This window comes from Mus caroli, unplaced genomic scaffold (assembly GCF_978045245.1).
Source record: "Mus caroli unplaced genomic scaffold, Mus_caroli_1 scaffold_9, whole genome shotgun sequence".
Lineage (NCBI taxonomy): Eukaryota > Metazoa > Chordata > Mammalia > Rodentia > Muridae > Mus > Mus caroli.
Window position 1 is genome coordinate 31246249 of NW_028227264.1, and position 22528 is coordinate 31268776.

A 22528-nucleotide genomic window follows, 5' to 3' on the forward strand; every position below is an offset into this window, starting at 1 on the left:
CATTAAATAACATAAAATAGCATGTGTATGTAAATATATAGTTTGGTGTATAATGAAGATTATTGATCATTTAGTTCCAGGGGGTTTGAAGGTAATAATAAGGACTATGGCACTGACATTCATGTAGATCTGCTACTCTCCATGCTAGGGGCAGATTCCACTTTAGTATTAATGCGAGTAAAATTATAAAATGAATAACTAGGGAGAATATTTTTTTCTGTCTTTTAGGTTTGGTTTGAAACCATCTTAACTCTTGGAGCAAATGTAATTAAATTCATTTTGTTCTACAAGTTATCCATGGAATATCCACATTTGACTGAAGTCATTGGTGTATCAGCTACATGAATATCATTCTGAACAGTCTCCTCTTTGCTGATCCTGAGAAATTCAATGTAGAGATTCATTTGGTGAAATGTTTGCCACTGTTCCTTATTAGTCTCTGGGTCACAGCAACTGGAGCTCATTCATTTATGGGTGATGTTAAGTTTTTCTGACAGTCTCCTTAAGACAGTCATCTTACTCTCAGTGACTGCAAGGATACTCTGAAAGAACTATAAAAGCTTATTCAACATTTTTGTCTTCACTATGTGATGTGTGCACAATTCCAAATATGAGTGCCTCTGCATACTTTATTATTTCAAGAAGGCTGTGTCTATTTTAGTCTGGCAGTTAATTTTCTTTAAATCTCATGGTCATTTTGAATAATTGAATGTATAAGAGGAGCCTCTCCCACCTAAGGGCTAAGATAAACTAGCTGCTAACTCTAGTTCTGGACCATGGTGGATGCATTGACTTTCTTGGGAAAATAAAAATTCATAGAATATATTATTGTATTAACTTGTTCTAAGCAATTCAGAAAGTCAGTTGAAGAAAAATTTGAAGCACTGGATATCTCTAGAAATAGAAAGTACTGCATTGAATCTAATGAAACAACAGGAGTGGAGAATAAAAACAAAACTAAACAAAAAACTCCAGGCTAAATTTCCTTTGTGTTTGTGCCTAAGGTTCCCAGATGCTTAATAATGAGTATCTCTTGGAACTGCAGCAATTCAAACATTGCTAGCAGAGAAAAGATACAGAGACTGTGTGGATAGCAATGCATACATTATTTAGTTAGATTTTATTTATTTATTGTGTTTGCTAAGAATAATCAGAGCTGTTATGAACACTGTAGGGGAAATTTGTATATTTAAAAATGTGTAATGGTTAATATTGATTGCTAATTTGACTAGATTAGAATGTGTCTCAAGATTAGGGAACCGTGTGTCTCAGTGTCTCTGTGAATTCAGTTAGAGAGGATCAGCTAGACCAGCAAGATGTGTTCAAAACATCAACAGTATCATGTCATAGGCTTGATGCACACATGAAATAAAGAATAGAAATGAGAGATGCAGTTAGCACAGATATCGTTGTCTTTTCCTGGCACTTGTCCCATAAAGTGACCATCCTCGGTCATATGCCCATATTACTCTGATGTCCAATCTTACTCAAGCCCAGTACAATAGGGCTAACTAATAATGCTTTCAAATTTCATATTTTAAAGTTGTCCTCTGTGTACTTTGGTCCCCCCTACAGAAATCTGACTTAAAGTAGGGAAGACAAAATTAACCATCCATGCCATCACTATGAGCTCCTTATCATCTATCATCTCTTTCAGTTTCACTGTCTTTTTCTATTAAATTTATTTATTTGTTTACTTTACACCCCAATACCAGCCCCTTCTAGTACCCCCTCACACAGAGCCTTCCCATATTCCCCTGTCATTCTCTGTTGAGTAGGGAAAGGCCCTCTCTAGATATCACCCCCATTACTCCCCCTACTCCCTAGCAGGACTATTCCCTTCGTCACCCACTGAGGCCAGATAAGGCTGTCCATTTAGGGGAATGGGATCCACAGAGAGGCAGACAACGGATTCAGGGAGAGCCTCTGCTCCTATTGCTTGGGGACTTGCATGAAGACCAAGCTGATCATCTGCTATATATGTGCACTGAGCCTATGTCTAGCCCATACATGCTCTTTGGTTGGTAATTCAGTCTCTGGGAACCCACAAGGTCCAGGTTAGTTGACTCTGTTGTTCTTCCTGTGGGTCTCTCAATCCTTCCCCCAACTATTCCCTAAGACTCCCAGATCTCCCCTTTGGCCATGGTTATGTGCACCTTTTCCATTGGCTGCTGGTAGAGCCTCTCAGAGGACAGTTATGGTAGGTTCCTGTCTGCAAGCATAAGAGTGTATCTTTAATAGTGTCATGAATTGGTTCTTGCCCGTGGGATGGGTCTCAATTTAGGGCAGCCATTGTGGCCATTCCCTCAGTCTCTGTTCCTGTGTATCTTGTAAGCAGGACTCAGATATGTACCTCTATTCTTTTGTATCATTCTTAGTGCCTTGCTAGCTTCCTGGAGCTTCCATATAACCATTCTTCTACAAACATTTTCTCAACAATCCTTTACCATTCCATCAGTTCTAACTCCCTGCTTCCTGGATCTCCTTACTCTACATTTTATTTTAAATACATGGCTTAAATTTCATCATGGAACTCGGAGTTGCAACGATCAGTGACAATGCCTAGCGGTTCTAAAACATTTTTTTTTTTTTTTGCTGTGGATTCACTGCCTTTCTAGGACTGTTCTCCCTTCTTGACATCTATGGTATCAGACATAATTAACAAGCCAAATCTATTTGTTTAGTATTAGGATTCTGCTAGTTTCCTTTAGAGCTGTGGTTCTCAACCTGTGCATCACGACCCCTTTGGAGAGTTGAACAACCCTTTAACAGGGATTACCTCTCTTCCCTAGAAAACAGGCCAGTGGCACTTCAACTCTCTGTGAGGCTCGGGGTTTCCTCTAGCACTGAGGCCAAAGAAGCTATATGATCATGACAATGAATGAAAATCTGCAAGTGATGAGGGTGAGGAGGTGGGGTGGCGGAAAGAGACCTAGAATAAGACAGGTGAGCAAGAATCAATGGGGGTGATCTTAGCTATAACTCCCTATCCTAGGGATATGAAACAGGGCTCCCAATGGAGAAGCTAGAGAAAGTAACCAAGGAGCTAAAGGGATCTGCAACCCTATTGTTGGAACAACATGATGTACTAACCAGAACCCCAGAGCTCTTGTCTCTAGCGGCATATGTATCGAAAGATGGCCTAGTCGGCCATCACTGGAAAGAGAGGCCCATTGGACTTGCAAACTTTATATGCCCCAATATAGGGGAATGCCAGGGCCAAAAGAATGGGAATGGGTGGGTAGGGAAGTGGGGGGCGCTATGGGGGACTTTTGGGATAGCATTGGAAATGTAATTGAGGAAAATATGTAATAAAAATATTAAAAATTAAAAAAAAAAGGAAGTCAGGACTGGAAAAAAAAAAAAAAAAAAGAAACCTGAAGAGGCCATATTCTGTAGCCAGGCAAGAACCCCAGTGGAGCATTAAAAACACCAACCCACCCGCAAAACTTTCAACCCAAAATTTATCCTGTCTATAAGAAATGAAGTCATGGGGGATGGAGCAGATTATTAGAAACATTTAATATCATGCTTCCTGTCTATCATGCCTCTGTTTTTACAGAAGCTTAATGCTGCTCCCACCACATCTATTTCCCAAGTCAGAAAGCTTGACTGCGTTTAGAAACTGCATTTAAGGACACAAATTTGTATGCCTGGAGTGCATGAGCATATGCGGGCCTCGGGAGGAGGTATGTGACTCTTCACAGGAGTCCTAGTGTCCTCATGGTTCCCTGTGCTGCCTGCAAGCTCCACTTTAGGGGAAAAGCACCCACTTATCCCCACAGCGAGCCTGGGGAGCCAGGCTTACTTAGCTCTAACTAGAACAAAGGAAAATGCTCAAAGATTAGTTTGTAAGAAAAACCTAAAGCCATGTTTCAAAGACCTGTGTTAGAAGTATTTCATCACTTTGCAAGACAGGTCTGAAGTAGTCAGCAGTTTGGTTCTTTAATGATCGTGTTCACTTATTTGGCTGAGTAAGTCAGGACCCTGGCATGAGACAGGAGGAAGGAAAAAACCCAGTCACGATATTTTCTCTAGCAACAAATGAGATGTGGTGATCAGGGGACAGTACAGTATACCAAATGTGTGACATCACTTAAAATCACAACATGGAACAGAATATCAGTGCTTTGATCAGGCCTCAGAGATGTGGCGTATCAGTATGTGAAAAACGGGGAATTGTGTATTTGAGGAAATATATTAGGTAAAGTGGACTATAGTAAATTAACGGAAAAAAACAATGGGAGGCGGCAAGCAACAACAATTATAGCTGATAACATTATTTTTCTGAGTGACCAGAGAAAAGAAAAGGCTTAGAACGGATGATTCTTCTTTGATCACTGTTTGGTGTAGTCTCCTTTGCAAATCATGTATTATAGTTTAAAGATAAATATTAAATTATATATATATATATATATATATATATATATATATATATATATATATATAAAGAGGAAGCTGCATTTAGGATTAGAGAGACCTCTAACTGCCCCTCCCCCCAAAAACCTTTAAGTAAAGTATTTTCCATTAGAAAAAAACAAAAAGCACTTAGATTCTGATTTATTTTTTATTTTTCTCTAGAAGATTCCAAAGAAGCACCAGCTTCAAAGAAAGACAAAGGTGAGTTTGTGACCTGTTGGTTATTATACACTTTCTCTTAAGGATGCAATATTTTGCATTTTGTGGTTTGTTTGTTTTAGTCTAATGTTTTTGATGTCTTGGTATAGTTATGACATTTCTAAGTAACATTTATGTGATAGAAATATCACTTTCATAATTGTTAAACTATACACCTCTTTGTGTATAAGGAAATTACTAGGATGGCATTATTTAACAATAACTATTAGATACATTTATTGGCAAATATTCAGAAACATTCTTTAACATTATCATGTATGAAGACAACTTGAACAAATAGTGCAAATCTCTTATTTTATCAGGAACTGCTTTCAAAAAAGTTAACTATAGTAAAAGCCTTCTCATAAAGGGAGAAACCAGAGAATTAAAAAACACAGAATAGGACCTGGACACACATACATATACATATGCACATATACACATGCATATACATACATACATTTCTTTTGTATCAGAAACAATTCTAGTACTGATCTATCTTTCCCCTTTTCCACTTATCAGTTAAAATATGGTATGCAAACTCTGAGTAAATAAAACAGTACTAAAAGTTTGCAGTGAAAATCAAAAGATGGCTCAAGTATATTTTGTTAGTGTTATCTCTGATTTAAAATTACTTCCACAGGATTCCATATGTGCCTGCAAGTCAGAATGTATAAAAGACCAATTGACATTAATAATATAACTTACTTATACTTATATTGTTACATTAATAGTGTCTCTGATTTTTCACTTCAGATTAAATGTCTTTCTTATCTAGTTTCCTTGAGATATATTTATTAAATGCAAATCTTTATATTAAGAACTTTATAATTAGTTGTCTTAGAGAATCCTGTGTGTGTGTGTGTGTGTGTGTGTGTGTGTGTGTTATGGCTTTATGTTTGCTTTTGTGTGCACATGTGTAGGTTCTTGCAGCTGTGTGCACATGCTTGTTGAAGCTCCATGTCTATATCACTGTTTTCCTGCATAGCTCTCCACTGTGATTTTTTTTGAGCAGGTGCTCATTGATTTGGCACGACTAGCTGTCAGCCAGCTCCAGGAATCTTCCTGCTTCCTCACTTATAGGGTTAGGATTATAGGTGTGCACCATGTCATGCTACCTTAATTCTTGCCAGCTAGACACAAGCCCTCATACTTACACACACTTAAATAACTGGACAATCTTACCAGTTGCTGTCTAAGAAAAGTTTAAGCACATGATAACATGTACTCCTAAGTGAAGCAGCTGAATATTACATGACAAATTCTTCATGATTTTGAAAAACTCCATAACTTTTCTCTTGTGCAGTATTAACCAACATAATTTCCACCCAAGAAAGTAAAAATGCTTCCTTTTCTCTAAGTACTTGCTTATTCACTATTGTTTTTATAATGTTCATTCTGATATGTTTTCTTATACTGACTCTTCATTTTGGTTCCTTTTAGAAGATATTGTTTGGTGCAGTCTCCTTAGCAAATCATATATAGTCTATAGTTTAAAGATTAAAAATAATTATTTTTATATTTTTTATTAGGTATTTTCCTCATTTACATTTCCCATGCTATCCCAAAAGTCCCCCATACCCTCCTACCCCAATCCCCTACCCACTCACTCCCACTTTTTGGCCCAGGCGTTCCCCTGTACTGGGGCATATAAAGTTTGCATGACCAGTGGGCCTCTCTTTACAGTGATGGCCAGCTAGGCCATCTTTTGATACATATGCAGCTAGAGACAAGAGCTCCGGGGTACTGGTTAGTTCATATTGTTGTTCCACCTATAGGGTTGCAGTTCCCTTTATCTCCTTGGGTACTTCCTCCAGCTCCTCCATTGGGAGCCCTGTGATCCATCCAATAGCTGACTGTGAGCATCCACTTTTGTGTTTGCTGGGCCCTGGCATAGTCTCACAAGAGACAGCTCTATCAGGGTCCTTTCAACAAAATCTTGCTAGTGTGTGCAATGGTGTCAGCGTTTGGGGGCTAATTATGGGATGGATAATTTTTTATATAAAAAAGAGGAAACTTTATTTAGGATTAGAGAGACCTCTAAGTGCTCCCCCCGCCCCCAAAGAAAAAACCTTTAAGTAAATTAAAGTATATTCTTTTAGGAAAAAAAAAAAAAAGCACTTAGACTCTGACTTATTTTTTATTTTTCTCTAGAAGATTCCAAGGAAGCACCAACTTCAAAGAAAGATAAAGGTGAGTTTGTTACCTGTTGGTTATTATACACTTTCTCTTAAGAATGCAATATTTTGCATTTTGTGGTTTGTTTGTTTTAGTCTAATGTTTTTGATCTCTTGGTATAGTTATTGACATTTCTAAGTAACATTTATGTGATAAAAATATTTTGACACTTTCATAATTGCTAAACTATACATCTCTTTGTGTACAAGGAAATTACTAGGATGGCATTATTTAACAGTAATTATTAGATACATTTATTGGCAAATATTCAGAAACATTCTTTTAACATTATCATGTTCAGGATAACTTGAACAAGTAATGCAAATCTCTTATTTTATCAGGAACTGCTTTCAAAAAAGTTGACTATAACAAAAGCCCTCTCATGAAGGGAGAAACGAGAGAACTAAAAAAGGCAGAATAGGACCTGGACACACATACATATACACATATACACATACATGTGCACACATACATACACATACATACATACATACATACATAATACATATACATATTTCCAACATATACACACCACACACACAATACATATACACATATACATAAACAATACACATATATTACACACACATACATATAAATACACAATGTTTACATACATACACCATTCACACACACACACACACACACACACACACACACACACACACACACACACCACACACTAATGTTTCTATTTGAAGATCACATTTTTTTTGTATCAGAAAAAATTCTAGTATTGACCTATCTTTCCCCTTTTCCACTTATCAGTTAAAATATGGTATGCAAACTCTGAGTAAATAAAACAGTACTAAAAGTTTGCAGTGAAAATCAAAAGATGGCTCAAGTATATTTTGTTAGTGTTATCTCTGATTTAAAATTACTTCCACAGGATTCCATATGTGCCTGCAAGTCAGAATGTATAAAAGACCAATTGACATTAATAATATAACTTACTTATACTTATATTGTTACATTAATAGTGTCTCTGATTTTTCACTTCAGATTAAATGTCTTTCTTATCTAGTTTCCTTGAGATATATTTATTAAATGCAAATCTTTATATTAAGAACTTTATAATTAGTTGTCTTAGAGAATCCTGTGTGTGTGTGTGTGTGTGTTATGGCTTTATGTTTGCTTTTGTGTGCACATGTGTAGGTTCTTGCAGCTGTGTGCACATGCTTGTTGAAGCTCCATGTCTATATCACTGTTTTCCTGCATAGCTCTCCACTGTGATTTTTTTTGAGCAGGTACTCATTGATTTGGGAAGACTAGCTGTCAGCCAGCTCCAGGAATCTTCCTGCTTCCTCATTTATAGGGTTAGGATTATAGGTGTGCACCATGTCATGCTACCTTAATTCTTGCCAGCTAGACATAAGCCCTCATACTTACACACACTTAAATAACTGGACAATCTTACCAGTTGCTGTCTAAGAAAAGTTTAAGCACATGATAACATGTACTCCTAAGTGAAGCAGCTGAATATTACATGACAGACAAATTCTTCATGATTTTGAAAAACTCCATAACTTTTCTCTGGTGAGTTATTAACCAACTTAATTTCTACCCAAGAAAGTAAAAATGCTTCTTTTTCTCTAAGTATTTGCTTATTCAGCATTGTTTATATAATGTTCATTCTGACATGTTTTCTTATACTGACTCTTCATTTTTGTTCTTTTTAGAAGACTCCAAAGATGTCCCACATTCAAAGAAAGATAAAGGTGAGTTCCTTACCTTTTCCTAATTTATACACTTTCTCTCAAGAACTCAGTGTTCTGCCTTTTGTTATGTATTTTAGTCTAATATTCTTGATCTTTCTATAATTGTAGACATTTCTGGGCACTTTATATGAGGTATATTTGCTTTTTATTAATTCTATGTTATTTATAAATCATTCTTCTCCTTGAATATTGAAGAAAAGCTAGATTGACATTAGTTAAAATACTTATCAGGTATATTTATTACCTATTTTTTAGTTAATTTTTTTATTAGATATTTTCTTTATTTACCTTTCAAATGTTATTGTCTTTCCTCCTTTACCCTCCAAAATTTCCCTATCCACTCCCCCTACTCCCCAACCCACCCACTTTCATTCCTGGTCCTGGCATTCCCCTATATGGGGCATAGAGAGTTCACAGGCCAAGAGTCTCTCCTCCCATTGATGACAGGCTAGGTCATCCTCTGCTACATATGCAGCTAGAGCTATAAGTGCCACCATGTGTTTTCTTTGATTGGTTGTATAGTTCCAAGGAGTTCTAGGAGTACTGGTTAGTTCATATTGATGTTCCTCCTATGGGGCTTCAGACCCCTTCATCTTTCTGGGTACTTTCTCTTGCTCCTTCATTGTGGACCTTGTGCTCCATCCAATGGATGACTCTGAGCACCCACTTCTATATTTGCCAAGCACTGGCAGAGACTCACAGGAGACAGCTATATCAGGCTCCTGTCAGCAAGCTCTTGTTGGTATCTGCCTAGAGTCTGGGTTTGGTGGTTGTTTATGGGATGTATCCCCAAGTGGGGCAGTTGCTGGATGGTTGTTCTTTCAGGCTGTGCTCTGAACTTTGTCTCTGTAACTCCTTCAATGGGTATTTTGTTCCCCCTTCTAAAAGGAATTCTGAGCTTCAAGGCTAGTATCTACTTACCTTTGAGTGCATATCATGTGTGTTCTTTTGTTATTGGATTACCTCACTCAAGATGATAACCTCCAGATCCATGCATTTGTCTAAAATTTTCATACATTCATTGTTTTTTAACAGATGCATAGTACTCCATTGTGTAAATGTACCACATTTTCTGTATCCATTTCTCTGTTGAAGGACATCTGGGTTCTTTCCAGCTTCTGGCTATTATAAATAAGGCTGCTATAAACATAGTGGAGCATGTGTCCTTTTGCAAAGCTTCTGTAAGGCTAAGGACCTTTGTCAATAAGATCAAAAGGCAACCAACAAATTGGAAAAAGGTATTTACCAATCCTAAATCTTATAGGGGGATAATATCCAATATATATAAAGAACTCAAGAAGTTGGACTCCAGAAAACTAAACAACCCTATTAAAAATGGGGTACAGAGCTAAATAAAGAATTCTCAACTGAGGAATACCAAATGGCTGAGAAGCACCTTAAATAATGTTCAATATTCTTAATCAGGGAAATGCAAATCAGAACAACACTGAGATTCCACCTCACACCAGTCAGAATGGATAAGATCAAAAACTCAGGTGACAGCAAATGCTGGTGAGGATGTAGAGAAAGAGAAACACTCCTCAATTGCTGGTGGGATTCAAAGGTGGTACAACCACTCTGGAAATCAGTTTGGTGGTTCCTCAGAAAATTGGACATAGTACTACTGGAAGACCCACCAATACCATTCCTGGGCATATATCCAGAACATGCTCCAACATGTAATAAGGGCACATGATCCACTATGCTCATAGCAGCCTTATTTATAATAGCTAGAAGCTGGAAAGAACCCAGAATTTTAAAAAAATATAATATTAAGGATAACAAATTATCACTTCATTTAGTGCAAAACTATTATTTCATCAATAATTGTAGGAATAATTAAGAAAGCCATCTTCTAAAAGAAGAAAACAGAGAAGGAAGGATAGAACACACACACACACACACCAAAAAAGATTCTACCTCCAGGTGTTTAATATTAACCAAACATTTCCTAATGCCTGTCTCAGGAAAATGAGAGTTGAAAGTAGCTTGCCCATTTTTGTCAGTGTCATTTGCTGAAGGGCTCTTAGCTTCTGACTTTGAAACTGATACAGAACAAGCACTCCTTCTAATGTATTCTGTGGATAGTAAGAGGTGACAAACTGTTCTTCTTGCTATGAAAGTATAAGATCTGTAATTGTTCCCATTAAAAATGGGAGAATTGCCTTGGTCAGATAAATGGAAATCTGTGCCTTGCAAAAATCTAATTTGAATTGAAGCTTGTAATGAGATGTGTTATTGGAAATTGTATATATTATAGATAAGACTGACAATTGATTTAGCAGTTTAAAGATAAAAGGATTCCTTTTAAAACTAAAGATAGATCTACTACATCTTCTATCAATTCCACTACTGAATATATATACAAAGGAGACAAATCATTACTACAAAATAATACCTGTACTTCCATATTAATTACATAGCTATAGTATACCAGTATATGAATCAAAATACCATGTTGTTAGTGAAAGGTAAAGGAATTGTGTCATGTATATACAATGATTATGATTTATCCAAAAACAAAACATCAACAAAACAAAAAGCAAGCAAACAAAAGCATGCAATCTGATAACTATATTAAGTGAAATAAGAAAAATACCATCTAGCATCACTAAGATTTTAAAAGTAAATTTCAGTTGCATGCAAGAAAAAAAAATGGGACATTTGTAATAAACTGGAGATAACAGAAAAGAAGTAAAGAATGAGTTAGCTAAAAAACACCAAACTCACAAAGGAAGAATCCTGGTTTGCTCTAACAACCTGGAGTAATACTGTTTAATACACAGTAATACTGAGTAATACACAGTTTTTATAAAGAAAGTCTGAAATTAATCTAAATAAAAACTTGGAGTGTATAAGAATGGTATTTTCTATCACTAAAATACTGTGCTCAAATATGGAAGACACAAAGCCAATTTTATGCTACTGACCTCTGCATGTATTATTAATTCTCTTCTACTGTTTTATCACTAGAAGTAACTGATGATGTATCTTCACCAAAGAAGCAAACACGTAAGTTTATAATTAAATTAGAAACAACTAACTCCTCCAATTATATGATACTAGTTAGATAATTAACCTTTAGAGCCTCCAAAATCAGTATTAGTAGAAAACGATTTTCAGCACTGATCTGATGAAACACCTTAAAGTTTACTATTTATATTTCAAATAGAAACTTGTCATTTTTGTCGCATTCAAGAGGCATTTATTGTAAGCTATTTGGCACAGCTCTGATCTTGGGTTCTCTACCTGAATATTGCTTAAATGTCTGTTACTGTCTGCGATGTAACAGATTAGTTGAAGTGGAGGGCTGAATTCTTTAAAAAGTCAAAAAATGTGGAAATATTTTTAGCTATTCAGTGGTTTGGATTCACTCCTGAAATTAAAAGTTCCTTTTGACGTTCCTGTACATTTGGCAAACTTTTAAGAGTCAGTTTCTGTAATCACTGATTCTCTAGAATGTAATCCGTATTCACATGGAATTCCAGAACTTGGTGCTCAAGATAATTATTACCCCAGGGCTTTCAAGTGAGAAATTTCTTGTTCATATTGTAAAGCAACACACACACACACACACACACTGTCGTCGTCGTCGTCATCATCGTCATCATCATTATCATCATCATCACTACACTAGAGCAAAAATTTTTTAAAAAATAGATCCAATAAGGCCACAACACATAATGCTTTAAATAAGTAACCATTTATCTGAGAAAATAATTCTTATAGTATTTGCATGGTTTCCTACATGCCTCCTGAAGGAAATTGCTGAGGTAGCTTATTAATTGAGAAGTTTGGATTCCTACTATGCTGCAAATGTTGCTGGTGATGCTTCATACAATTAGACTGTGAAAGATATAGGAGCATAAACACTCTTGACATAATTATTTTATATATCAATGAAATCTATGAAAAAAACAATTATGATATGAACTGCCATGCTCTTCCAATGGACAAACTGTTCTTAATAATTTCAATTAGATTGTATCAATAGCTGAAATCTCTTATTTCAGTAATAAGCATTAAAATAGAATGCAATGTGTAGATAGTATCAATACTACTTTCCTGCTGACTTTACATCGCTAGTGTGAGAAATGGGTGAAAATGCATGAAAAGTCATTATTTTGTTCCTTATGTGAATATAAAATAGGTCAAAATGAAAGGAAATGTAATTAAAAGTCTCCAGGCACGATGGGTCATGTTTCTACTATCACTCTAGATACTGAGGCATGATTGCTTTGAGTTCAAAACCACCCTGTGCCAGACAGTAAGTAGCCCAGGCTAGCCATTGTTACAAAGAAAAATCTTTCCTCAAAGAAAAAATTTCACATTAAAATGTGATTAAAATAAATTAAATATTTGTGAAATATTGCTTAGTAAAACTTTTCACATGTGGAATTTATTACATCAAGCATTCTTTCACATTTTCATCTTAAAATAGCAGTTTTACATCCTATTCTTCATGAATCTTTAATGTAGGGTCTAAATTTTTTAGAACTAATGATATTTTTGCTAATAGCTCTTTCAAATTGAGTTAGATGCATATGCCAGGACAGTGTCTTCATCTGTAAAGGTTCAACTTAGATGGACATATATGATGATGCTCTTGAATTTTATCACCAGTCGTTTATTTCTCCCTGACTCTGGAAGCTTTTTCTACCTCCATCTAATGTATATTAGTGTTTACAGTTTCAAAGGCTTTAGGGAAAGAGGACTTGTGCCCCAAAGGTACAACAAAAAAGAAAAACGGCTAATTTCTGAAAATTATTAGCCAGTTATTAAGGCTAGGCAATGTCTCTTCACTTGACTCTGAAGATATCCTTAATGTGACTCATGCATATAATCTCAGTTCTTGAGAGCTTGAGAAAAAAGAAATTTTGTGAGACCAGCCTAAGAGGTATTAATACTATTAATACTTGTTTAAGCTTCCTTACCATACTCATTTCATTCATACAAATGTGGCCACCTTCCTATCTCCTATGTATCATGCTCTTCAATTGTCATTTTCCTGTAGGCCTTCAGCAAAATGTCTATGATTGTTTGCAATAATGTACATGGATACGATAGAAAATAACACAGAGTCAGTAAGTGTCTGTGATTACAGGAGAGGTATTTTAACACAACTGCCTCCAGGGATACTGGTTCAATATCCACAGCTCAGGTTCTGCCCATAATATTTTGCAACATGCTTCTTAAAAATAATTAAATGAATTTATTTATGTGGAGGTGGGGAAGAGGAATCTTAGTTTGTCAGTCTCAGAAGACACCATATTAAGATTTGATTCCCGTGTTCCATCATGTGGGACCTGGGCCTTGAACTTAGGTAGTCAGTATTGGCAATGAATACCTTTACACACTGAGTCATCTCACTGGCATTGTGCCATATTCATCTTATTTTTCTGTGTTATTCTCTATGTGAAGCATCTGCCTTAGAGCATTTCCTCAAGAAGAAAACAGGCTTCCTTAGTAGGTCTCATGCCTCCAGAATAAAGATGAATGGAATAACTCACTACTTTAGAAATCACAGATGCTCTGGAACATTATTAACACACACACACAAAACATTCTATGTTGGTTCATTTTCTTTTTTAGTATCCCATTATGATTTATGTTGTCTTGATTCTCTGTATAAAGAAGCCATGTCACAATGAAGTACAGTTCTCTTCAGTAGTCAGGGACGATGTCTACTGTGGTGTACAGCATCAGTGAGCCTACTGTGTTACTATACAAGTACTAATTGTTTATAACAAAAATCATACTCTTTTCCTTAGGTCCCATCAGTTTCTTCCAATGTGTCTACTTGAATGGGTACAATGGCTATGGGTTTCAGTTTCCTGTCACACCTGTCCAACAACCTGGAGAGAACCCTGGCAAAACAAACTCTCCAGGACAGAAGCAACAAGAACAATAGACAGCCATGCATGACCCTGACAACTGCTTTTACACGGTGAAAGTGGAATGTCCTCTTTTGTCCACGGTGGCACGGGCAATCAAAACTATCTGATGCTGAGATTTCATTGTAAACATTTTGCCTGACATAAAGAGATGACATAGACAAAGGAATTGACTAATAAGCAGATGTGTTCAGGGTCTAATACTTGAGAATCTTCATTTGTGTCTGTTGCTATAGGAGGGATACTTACATTTAGCTCCTTCTAGCTGTTATAAGGCAGTATGTTCATTAAAGTTTACTTTTAAATATAATTGGAACAATTACAAAATGAGATTTATGATTTCAGGTAGGGAATTTTTAAATTGGTAACATAGACTGTGTTCTAATTTTAAATAGTACAGGAATATATATAAAAGTTATTCTTCTGCATCATGTGGGTAGACTCAGTTTACCCAAAAAACCTATGTCTATCATTATATTCACTTCTGTTTCTAGTTCAGTTATGGCAAGGCTCTACATAGGTATATCTTACACCAGAGTGCTCTAAATCCCTTGCAATATTCTTAAGGATCAGACTATCTAAAAGATGGGACATGACAAAGAATAAGTGCTTGTTGGATCTTATCTCTGAGGTTGTCTTGGGCTATGCTTAAGACATTCTCTCTTATCTACATATACTTGCAGTTAAGCACATTTGGTAAATAACTTGTTTAATATGCAAGTTAATGAGATATGAAATTTTCACATCTCTCCAGATTGTGCCTCAGTAAATCCATCACCTGGATAAAGGTTTAGTTCAAACAACAACAACTAAGGTTGACCAATCCAAACATAGTTATTTCTCAATACATACTTTCTGTGAGATTAAATGTTTTCTTTTTGAAATGGAAACAATACAAATGACATAAAACTTTAAGTGAGATATTTTGGGCCTAGACATGTTCATGAGATGTCTTACTTTCTTTTGGCTAATTGAACAGTAATGCCAGTTAAATGAATGGCAATTTTTAACTTTCTTGTCCATGCATCACTGAAAATAACTGTTGAGAATGTTCATCGTTTTGGTAATACAAACACTAGATTTTCATGAACTTTTCTTATCTAGAAAACATAATTGGACCTTTTCATCATGTTTCTACTTGTAGCTGAACTTATGACAAATTAACTCACAAAACAACTTGAGTTACCATTTTGGGCACTATCATAAGCTCAGCCAATGCTGAGCTACTGACTTTGTGAACTAGCTGTGTGATTGGTTTCAAACACTGCAGCCAAACTAGTTCTTGAGGTCTAAGACAAAAGTCCATTTTATCAATATTCAGGTAGGATATGGACCATATACTCAGCATTAACGATGGTATGTCGGTGACTTTTGTAAGAAAGTTAGCTTCAACCAAATGCTGATAGACTGAATTCACACCAAAAACGTCAACACTACAATGTACTAGATTAATGGAGCCATTTGGAGGGGAAGGAGTACATAATTGACCAGAGTTTCATTCAGCAATTCAAACTTACAAGGAGAACAGTGGATAAAGTGCTCTACTTAGTTGAAGTTTCACTAATTTCCTGAGTATGGGACAGAGAATAAATGTGTTTTAAAACACATGCTACAGAATGGGTTATCCACTAAGTTATTATCTTTCAATGACTATGCACTTAGTCTTTCTATACTGTTTCATGTTATAGACCATGAAACATAGTACAGCAATAGATTCTACTTCATGTTATTCTGGCACGGTTTATCTTTCAATGACTATGCACTTAGTCTTTCTATACTGTTTCATGTTATAGACCATGAAACATAGTACAGCAATAGATTCTATTTCATGTTATTCTGGCACGGTAAGTAACATTCAAAAAATGCATTATATGTATTAGGTCTGTATCTCCAGGTTTCAAAGAACCATCAAAACAAACAGCTCAGTACTTCACAGAGTTACTCTGTAGCTAGATAAAGTGTCTTAATATGGGTTTGTTTGAAAGCATTCTTTGAAATTATGTTTTTGGAGATTACATTAATCTTATCTCTACCAACTTTTAAATATCATCATCTATTTTCTTTGTGAAACAAATTGACAAAATATAACAAATGTTATTGTAAATTTGGGTGTGAGTTAGAGAAAAAATATGATGTAATAGTTAACAATAGTTGTTAAGGTTTGTCTAAAATTTGAATAACTAGTATAATTTGAAAAAATTATCTAAACTGTCATCTGTTATATTTTTACATTAGTAAACTACTTCTGACTCTTGAGTTTAATGGTTTGTATCTTGAAAAGAAAAGGCATGAATAATTAATTTTTCATTTGAAATTTTCTTTCATGGTTAATTCCATATTGTTCAAAATATGTAAATAACTGCTTAATATTTTTGCTTTGTCTAGTGGGATTGAGTCCCCCCTACTCCTGCATACTCTCATCTTTTATCCATCTTGGTATTTGAAAATATTCAGCAATAAGAACATTTATTTTAACCTTAGTTCTCTACAGTTATATAACTTATGCTCATCATTTTTCAAATATAACCAAAGTTGTTTTGTGTATTTTCCTCATGAAAAGGACCTCTCTGTGGACCCATTCTGATATATTCTTGTCTAAACTCTTCAGGGAAATATTTCAGAATTGTTACTGCATATGTAAGAACTCTGCCTATTTCTTGAATAATCTTGCTGGATAAAAAAGGCAAGAAGAATAACAAATATTGTTGGTAGAAAACTAAGAACTCATCTATTCCAACAAACATCTTCAAGAAATGAAAATGCAAGAGATATAAAATGACAATTTTTTTAAAAAATCACCAATTTAAATGGGTCAATGTGAGAAATGTATTCAATAACTAGTCATGTCTAGTTTCTATTACACTAATAGTGAGTAGAATTAAAAAGAGAGGCTACCCTTCATAATCATGGCTTCAGAAGAAGAGATAACTGTGGATTTTTGTGGAACATGTAGAAGTTATTGGAACCTTCAAAGCTAGGACTTGAACCTTAGCTAACTCTAATTGTCCTTCCCTACTTCTTGGGGTATTTTTAAATTTTTTGTATTACTTAAAAATTATATTTGCATTGTCCATGTACTTGCATAAAGTAGTATAACTGGATTAAAGGTACTGCAGAAAACAGAATCAGAGTATAAATCCCCTAGAGTTGAAATTATGGGATGTCATGGGCTGCACATTGTGGATACCAGCCACCAACCTCTGTTTCTCTGGAAGAGCACCATATAATCTAACAATTTAACCAGCTCTCTGGCCATTTCAGCTTTTATAACAAATGCAGACTGTTTTTTCTAGTAGCCTCCAAATTTATCTTTAGAATCATAATCAATATTGTAAACCACTGTGCAAAGACTTACTTTTTCTGCCATGTTCCTTCTACATTATGTGAAAAAAAGAAAATGGACCCTAGAGGAGCTAGGGAACAGACTAGTTGTACCTTGCTTATCAGAAGGTTATGTTGTGTTATGTTATAACCTTTTGTTACCTGAGTTTCTTTTTGTTATTTGAAAACTCCTTAAGACATGGGAACTCAGCACAACTTTCTATGAATTATTCTTGTTGAGTTTTTTTTTTTCAATTTTGTGTCTGTGTTCCACAGTTTCTTTACCCTTATTAATCATATATGCTTAGAAACATCCAGATATTCCTGGAGGAACTTTCCTTTGTACACAAAATAAAGAGCTTTAGCATCCACAAGCTATTTAACTACATAAAATCTTATTAGTCATTTCAATCAAAATTCCAATCATTGCTTCAAACCAAACTGTGTGTATGTGTTTGTGTGTGTGTGTGTGTGTGTGTGTGTGTGTGTGTGTGTAGCTGGCCATATGGCAGCCATACAATAGTATAAATAGGATTATTGAGTTGTGAGTAGTTGGGAACAAGCCAATTTAAGGCCTAGCCATTAATTAGTTAATAAATAAATAAGCTTCTGTGTCATTATTCAGGAAATGTGGTAGATATAGGAAAGCCCAAATGGTTACAAAAGTGCTGTGGCACAAACCCTTGTACACATGGGGCCACCAACTCTGATGCTAGAACAACACTGATTACTAAACTTCTATGCTTCTCTGTATCAATACAAAATTAAAACAAAAATCTCACCACCACACCCATGTCTTCATCTCTTGGTAAGAAAGCACTCTATGCAGAGATCCTGTTATTAAGACTCTTCAACTTCTTATTGACCCAGATGTACCCTGCTCTGAAAACCTAGTGTAGCTAAGTCACATAAATCAGAGTAACACATGACAATCAGGACATTTAGAGCAAAACACAAAGATAGAAGCATTGCCACTAGCAAACACAGTTTTTCTTTTTTAAAGTAATCGCTGTTATGTGCTTTCATGAATTGCATAAAACCAATGACAACAGAATGATCCTTCACTCCGTTTGATCAGCACTCTGAATAAAAAGCTAAGATGGAACAGGGACTCACATAGCCCAAAGTCACTGACATAAACTTAGTAATAAATTATAGGTCTCAGAGTGTTCCAACCATCTGTTCAAAAGGTTAGGGCTGAAATAAATACCATCTACAGAATCTCTAAATCTGTAGCATTCTATTTTGCTTAAGAAAATAGTTACATCATCCCCCAACCTCCTCCTTTCAGTCTCAGTATCTTCCTCTGTCTCAGTCTATCTCTGTCTCTGCCTGTCTGTATTACTCTCATGCACACACACACACACACACACAAACACACACACAGTTAAATGCTAATCGTTTTGTATATTTATTATAAACATGGATATAGTTGATATTGAAGTTGTACTCTTCAGACTACAGGCAATGTTTTCTACTAATAGGACACATACTAAGTTCCTTTTCTGTTTTAGAGATAGGGTTTCTCTATGTAGTCTTGGCTGTCCTAGAATTCTTTCTGTAGACCAGGCTGCCCTCAACCTGCCTCTGCCTCCCAAGTGCTAGGGTTAAAGACATGCCTACCACACCTAACTAGTTCCTATAGTTTTAAGAAGGGAGAGTGCAACTAGTACATACATTGTTTGAAAACCAAAATAGTTTTAGAAACGAAGACTAAGCACTGTTATTCTGTTCCTGCTGGCTCTATTCCCTGTTTTGTCTTTTTAAATCCTACAGCTAGTCCTGATTATAGTCATGTTTCCATTTCATAGTGCTGCACAAAATGCAAGTGCATACTTACTCTTTTCTTACTAAAATATTCCATTTAAGAGACACATTTGCCTCCTTTTCTGAACAATATGGACTAGATTATATGTCCATATCAGTGTATACAGTGCTTTATTGAGAAATACAGACAAGGGTACAGATCCTGTCCATAGTCTCCTGTCCATAGTATCTTGTAAGCATTACAAATACAAAACTATGCACATCTAAGAAATTATAGCCAGAGCAAAATATAGCACACTAATAGCACATCCAAAGCCTTGTTTGTATTCTATTCACGCCTCCTTGGCAACCATCCTGGTATCTATCATCATAGAATTTACTCTGCATAAAATTTGACTTTTACATGCATAAAATAGTAAACAATGTAGTTTCTATGACAAGTTTCTTTCTCAACATTACACATTAAAGAAAAATATATGTTAGTGCAAATACAAGTAATTTATCCCTCGTTATTGTCTCAATTACTAAAGGAATTATTTATATGATCTATTATGTGGGAATTAGGATGTTCCTAGATTTGTCTATTAAAATAACATGTTAAAGATACACATCAATGTATTTGCTGTATTTACTGTAAATAAGACATTGTACATATGTGTGGAATTGCTATGATTTTAAGTATGACAATACTCACCTATACATTTAAATTTTTTCTAACTAGTTGTTCCTAGTGAGACTGAATTAGCATACTGTAAAAGTCCCCATTCCTTGACACCTTTGCAATTACTTACTAGCCTCTTATTTAACCAACTTTAATTTGAGTATGAAAATAAACATGATTATCTACTTAAATTTGTTTCCCCAATGACTGGTGATCTAAAGAATTGTCTACTGTCTGAATTAATAACTTGAATAGCCTATTTGATATACAGCACAAGATTTCCTTTTTACTGTTGCTAGTTGGATTTTTGTCACTTATTATAATATAGGAATCCCCGTTTTCATTTTAAGTCCTTAATTTGTCATCAATATTACAGATGCATTCTCTTAATCTGACCTTTTAATTATTTTTAAAGTCTTAAACTAAAAATAACCTGGTAATATTATCCTCTAAAAACAGTGCATTTTACCTAAAAGTAACATATGTTTCTTCTAAACTATTAAGAAAATCATTTCTCAATCTATAAGAATTCTGCAGTCTACTTGTCTGACAAATCCTAGTGAGTAGTCATCTGAGTATGGGATTCACAAGGCCCTACAAGTTTCTGAAGAATAACAATATGTAATTCAAAAAATTATGTCACTGGTGCCTATTAGAGTGGTTAATCCGCAGCCCTACTAATTGTCATATTGTATAAATATATGTAGTATAATGAGGGTATTAACTTCTCATTACATTGATTTTTAAACATGATTCCTGTGTATACTAATCATTCTCTATGTAAAACTGTAAACCTGAACATTTTCTGCACTATCGCTTTCTCAGTCATACCAGCGTGTCCTGTTTTAGAGGGAGTCTGAGAACCACTTTTGGATAGCAAGGAAAGAAGTAAAATGCTAAGAATGATGATTTTCAAATCACCAAAGGTCTCAAACATAAGATCTTTGACAATCTCTCTTGAGATCCTGGCTGCCTTAGATCCCTCCCATTGTCACTCGAGACTTGAGATAGAAATTAGATGTCTTCTTAATTTTGAAAAAAAAAAACTATTCTATAGTAAAAAAAATAAATAAATAAAGTCAAGTTCATCACTTTTGACTTCATTTGAGACTTCAATAATTCACATTTTCTATTCATTTTTCTCCTTACTCTCGGCCCATGAGCAACTTAGTCACTGAGATTAAATTTCTGAAGAAGAAAATAATAAGATATGTTTAGTACCACTTTTTTTTCAGAGCCAAATGGATCTGGAATCTTAGTCAACCATGATATCACTGGCTAAGCACTGAACAGCAGATTCTCTGACTCTGCAGTGAGTCTGAAATTTCTGACTCAGTGCTCTGAAATCTCTCTCTCTTCCTGGCTCCCTAAGTCCCCATGCCTGACTGTTGCCACGCTTGCCCCATGCTTCCAAATTCCCATGGCTGGCTTGGGTGTCTTCTTGCACAGCTAGGCTCTGCTGCGGTTACCTTTCTCTCTGGAACCCATTTGAATCATCCGTGTAAAGGAAAACAAAACACAACCTTAGCTTAGAATCAACAGGTAACACAATCTCTAGGCGCAGAACCTAGCATCCTAATTTTATAAACTAATCTATGTTATAAATCCTCCTCTGGAGGATCCTGGTGGATCCACCACTGGAACTGACAGTTTCCAGTTTCCTACATTGTGCCTGTCTCCCTGCTCCTGCAGTCCAAAAGAGCTGTTCCTTTCTACTGCATTCGCTCTTCCTCTTCCCAACTGGGAAGTCCTGCCTACTCGCCCAGTGATTGGCCTCTAGTAATATTAATTCATTAGGGAAAAGTTCCTTCTCACTCTGGGGCCCTTAATCATTCCCCCAACTCTTCCAAGAGAGTCCCTGAGATCTGAATAATGCTTGACTGTGGGTACCTGCATCTGTTTCAGTCAGCTTCTGGGAGGAGCCTTTCAGAGGATAGGTTCCTGCCTGCAAGCATAACAGAATATCATTAATAGTCTTTGCGACTGGGACTTGCACAGTGGGTCTAAAGTTGGGTTGGCTTTTGCTTGATCATTCTTCTGCTCCATCTTTCTCCCTGAAATTCTTGTAGACAGGACAAATTTAGGATCAAAAGTTTTTTGAGTGAATTGGTGTCCTTATCCCTCCACTAGTGGTCGTGCCTGGCTATAGGAGGTGGCCATTTTAGGTTCCATATCCTTACTGCTAGGTCTCCAGTAAAGTCACTCCATTGACTCCTGGAGCTTCCCCCATTCCAGGTTGCTAGCATGTCCTAGAGATGCCCCCCACCCCCGAGCCACACACACACCAACAGCCAATTCCCATTCATTCTCCAAGCCCATGTCCCTCTCTCCTTTTCTCTTCCCACACCTGATCCTGATTCCCATACCTGAAT

General features: G+C 35.8%; 1 protein-coding gene and 1 pseudogene across 14 annotated transcripts in view; both read left to right on the top strand.

The window, feature by feature from the left end:
• LOC115032149 (triadin-like) overlaps positions 1–19941 on the top strand; it is a 280731-nt gene extending 260790 nt beyond the window's left edge. For 8 of the 14 annotated variants that reach the window (XM_085842738.1, XM_085842726.1, XM_085842735.1 and 5 more), the window contains 5 exons: positions 4582–4620; positions 6772–6810; positions 8475–8513; positions 11487–11525; positions 14285–19941. In XM_085842738.1, the coding sequence (XP_085698864.1) occupies positions 4582–4620; positions 6772–6810; positions 8475–8513; positions 11487–11525; positions 14285–14424 (296 nt within the window). In that variant the 3' untranslated portion in view covers positions 14425–19941. The remainder of the gene's footprint in view (positions 1–4581; positions 4621–6771; positions 6811–8474; positions 8514–11486; positions 11526–14284) is intronic. The other 6 variants (XM_085842728.1, XM_085842729.1, XM_085842731.1 and 3 more) reach the window with 6 other exon arrangements.
• LOC110303553 (single-stranded DNA-binding protein, mitochondrial pseudogene) lies at positions 3871–4317 on the top strand (annotated as a pseudogene).
• Positions 19942–22528: the final 2587 nt, after the last annotated feature.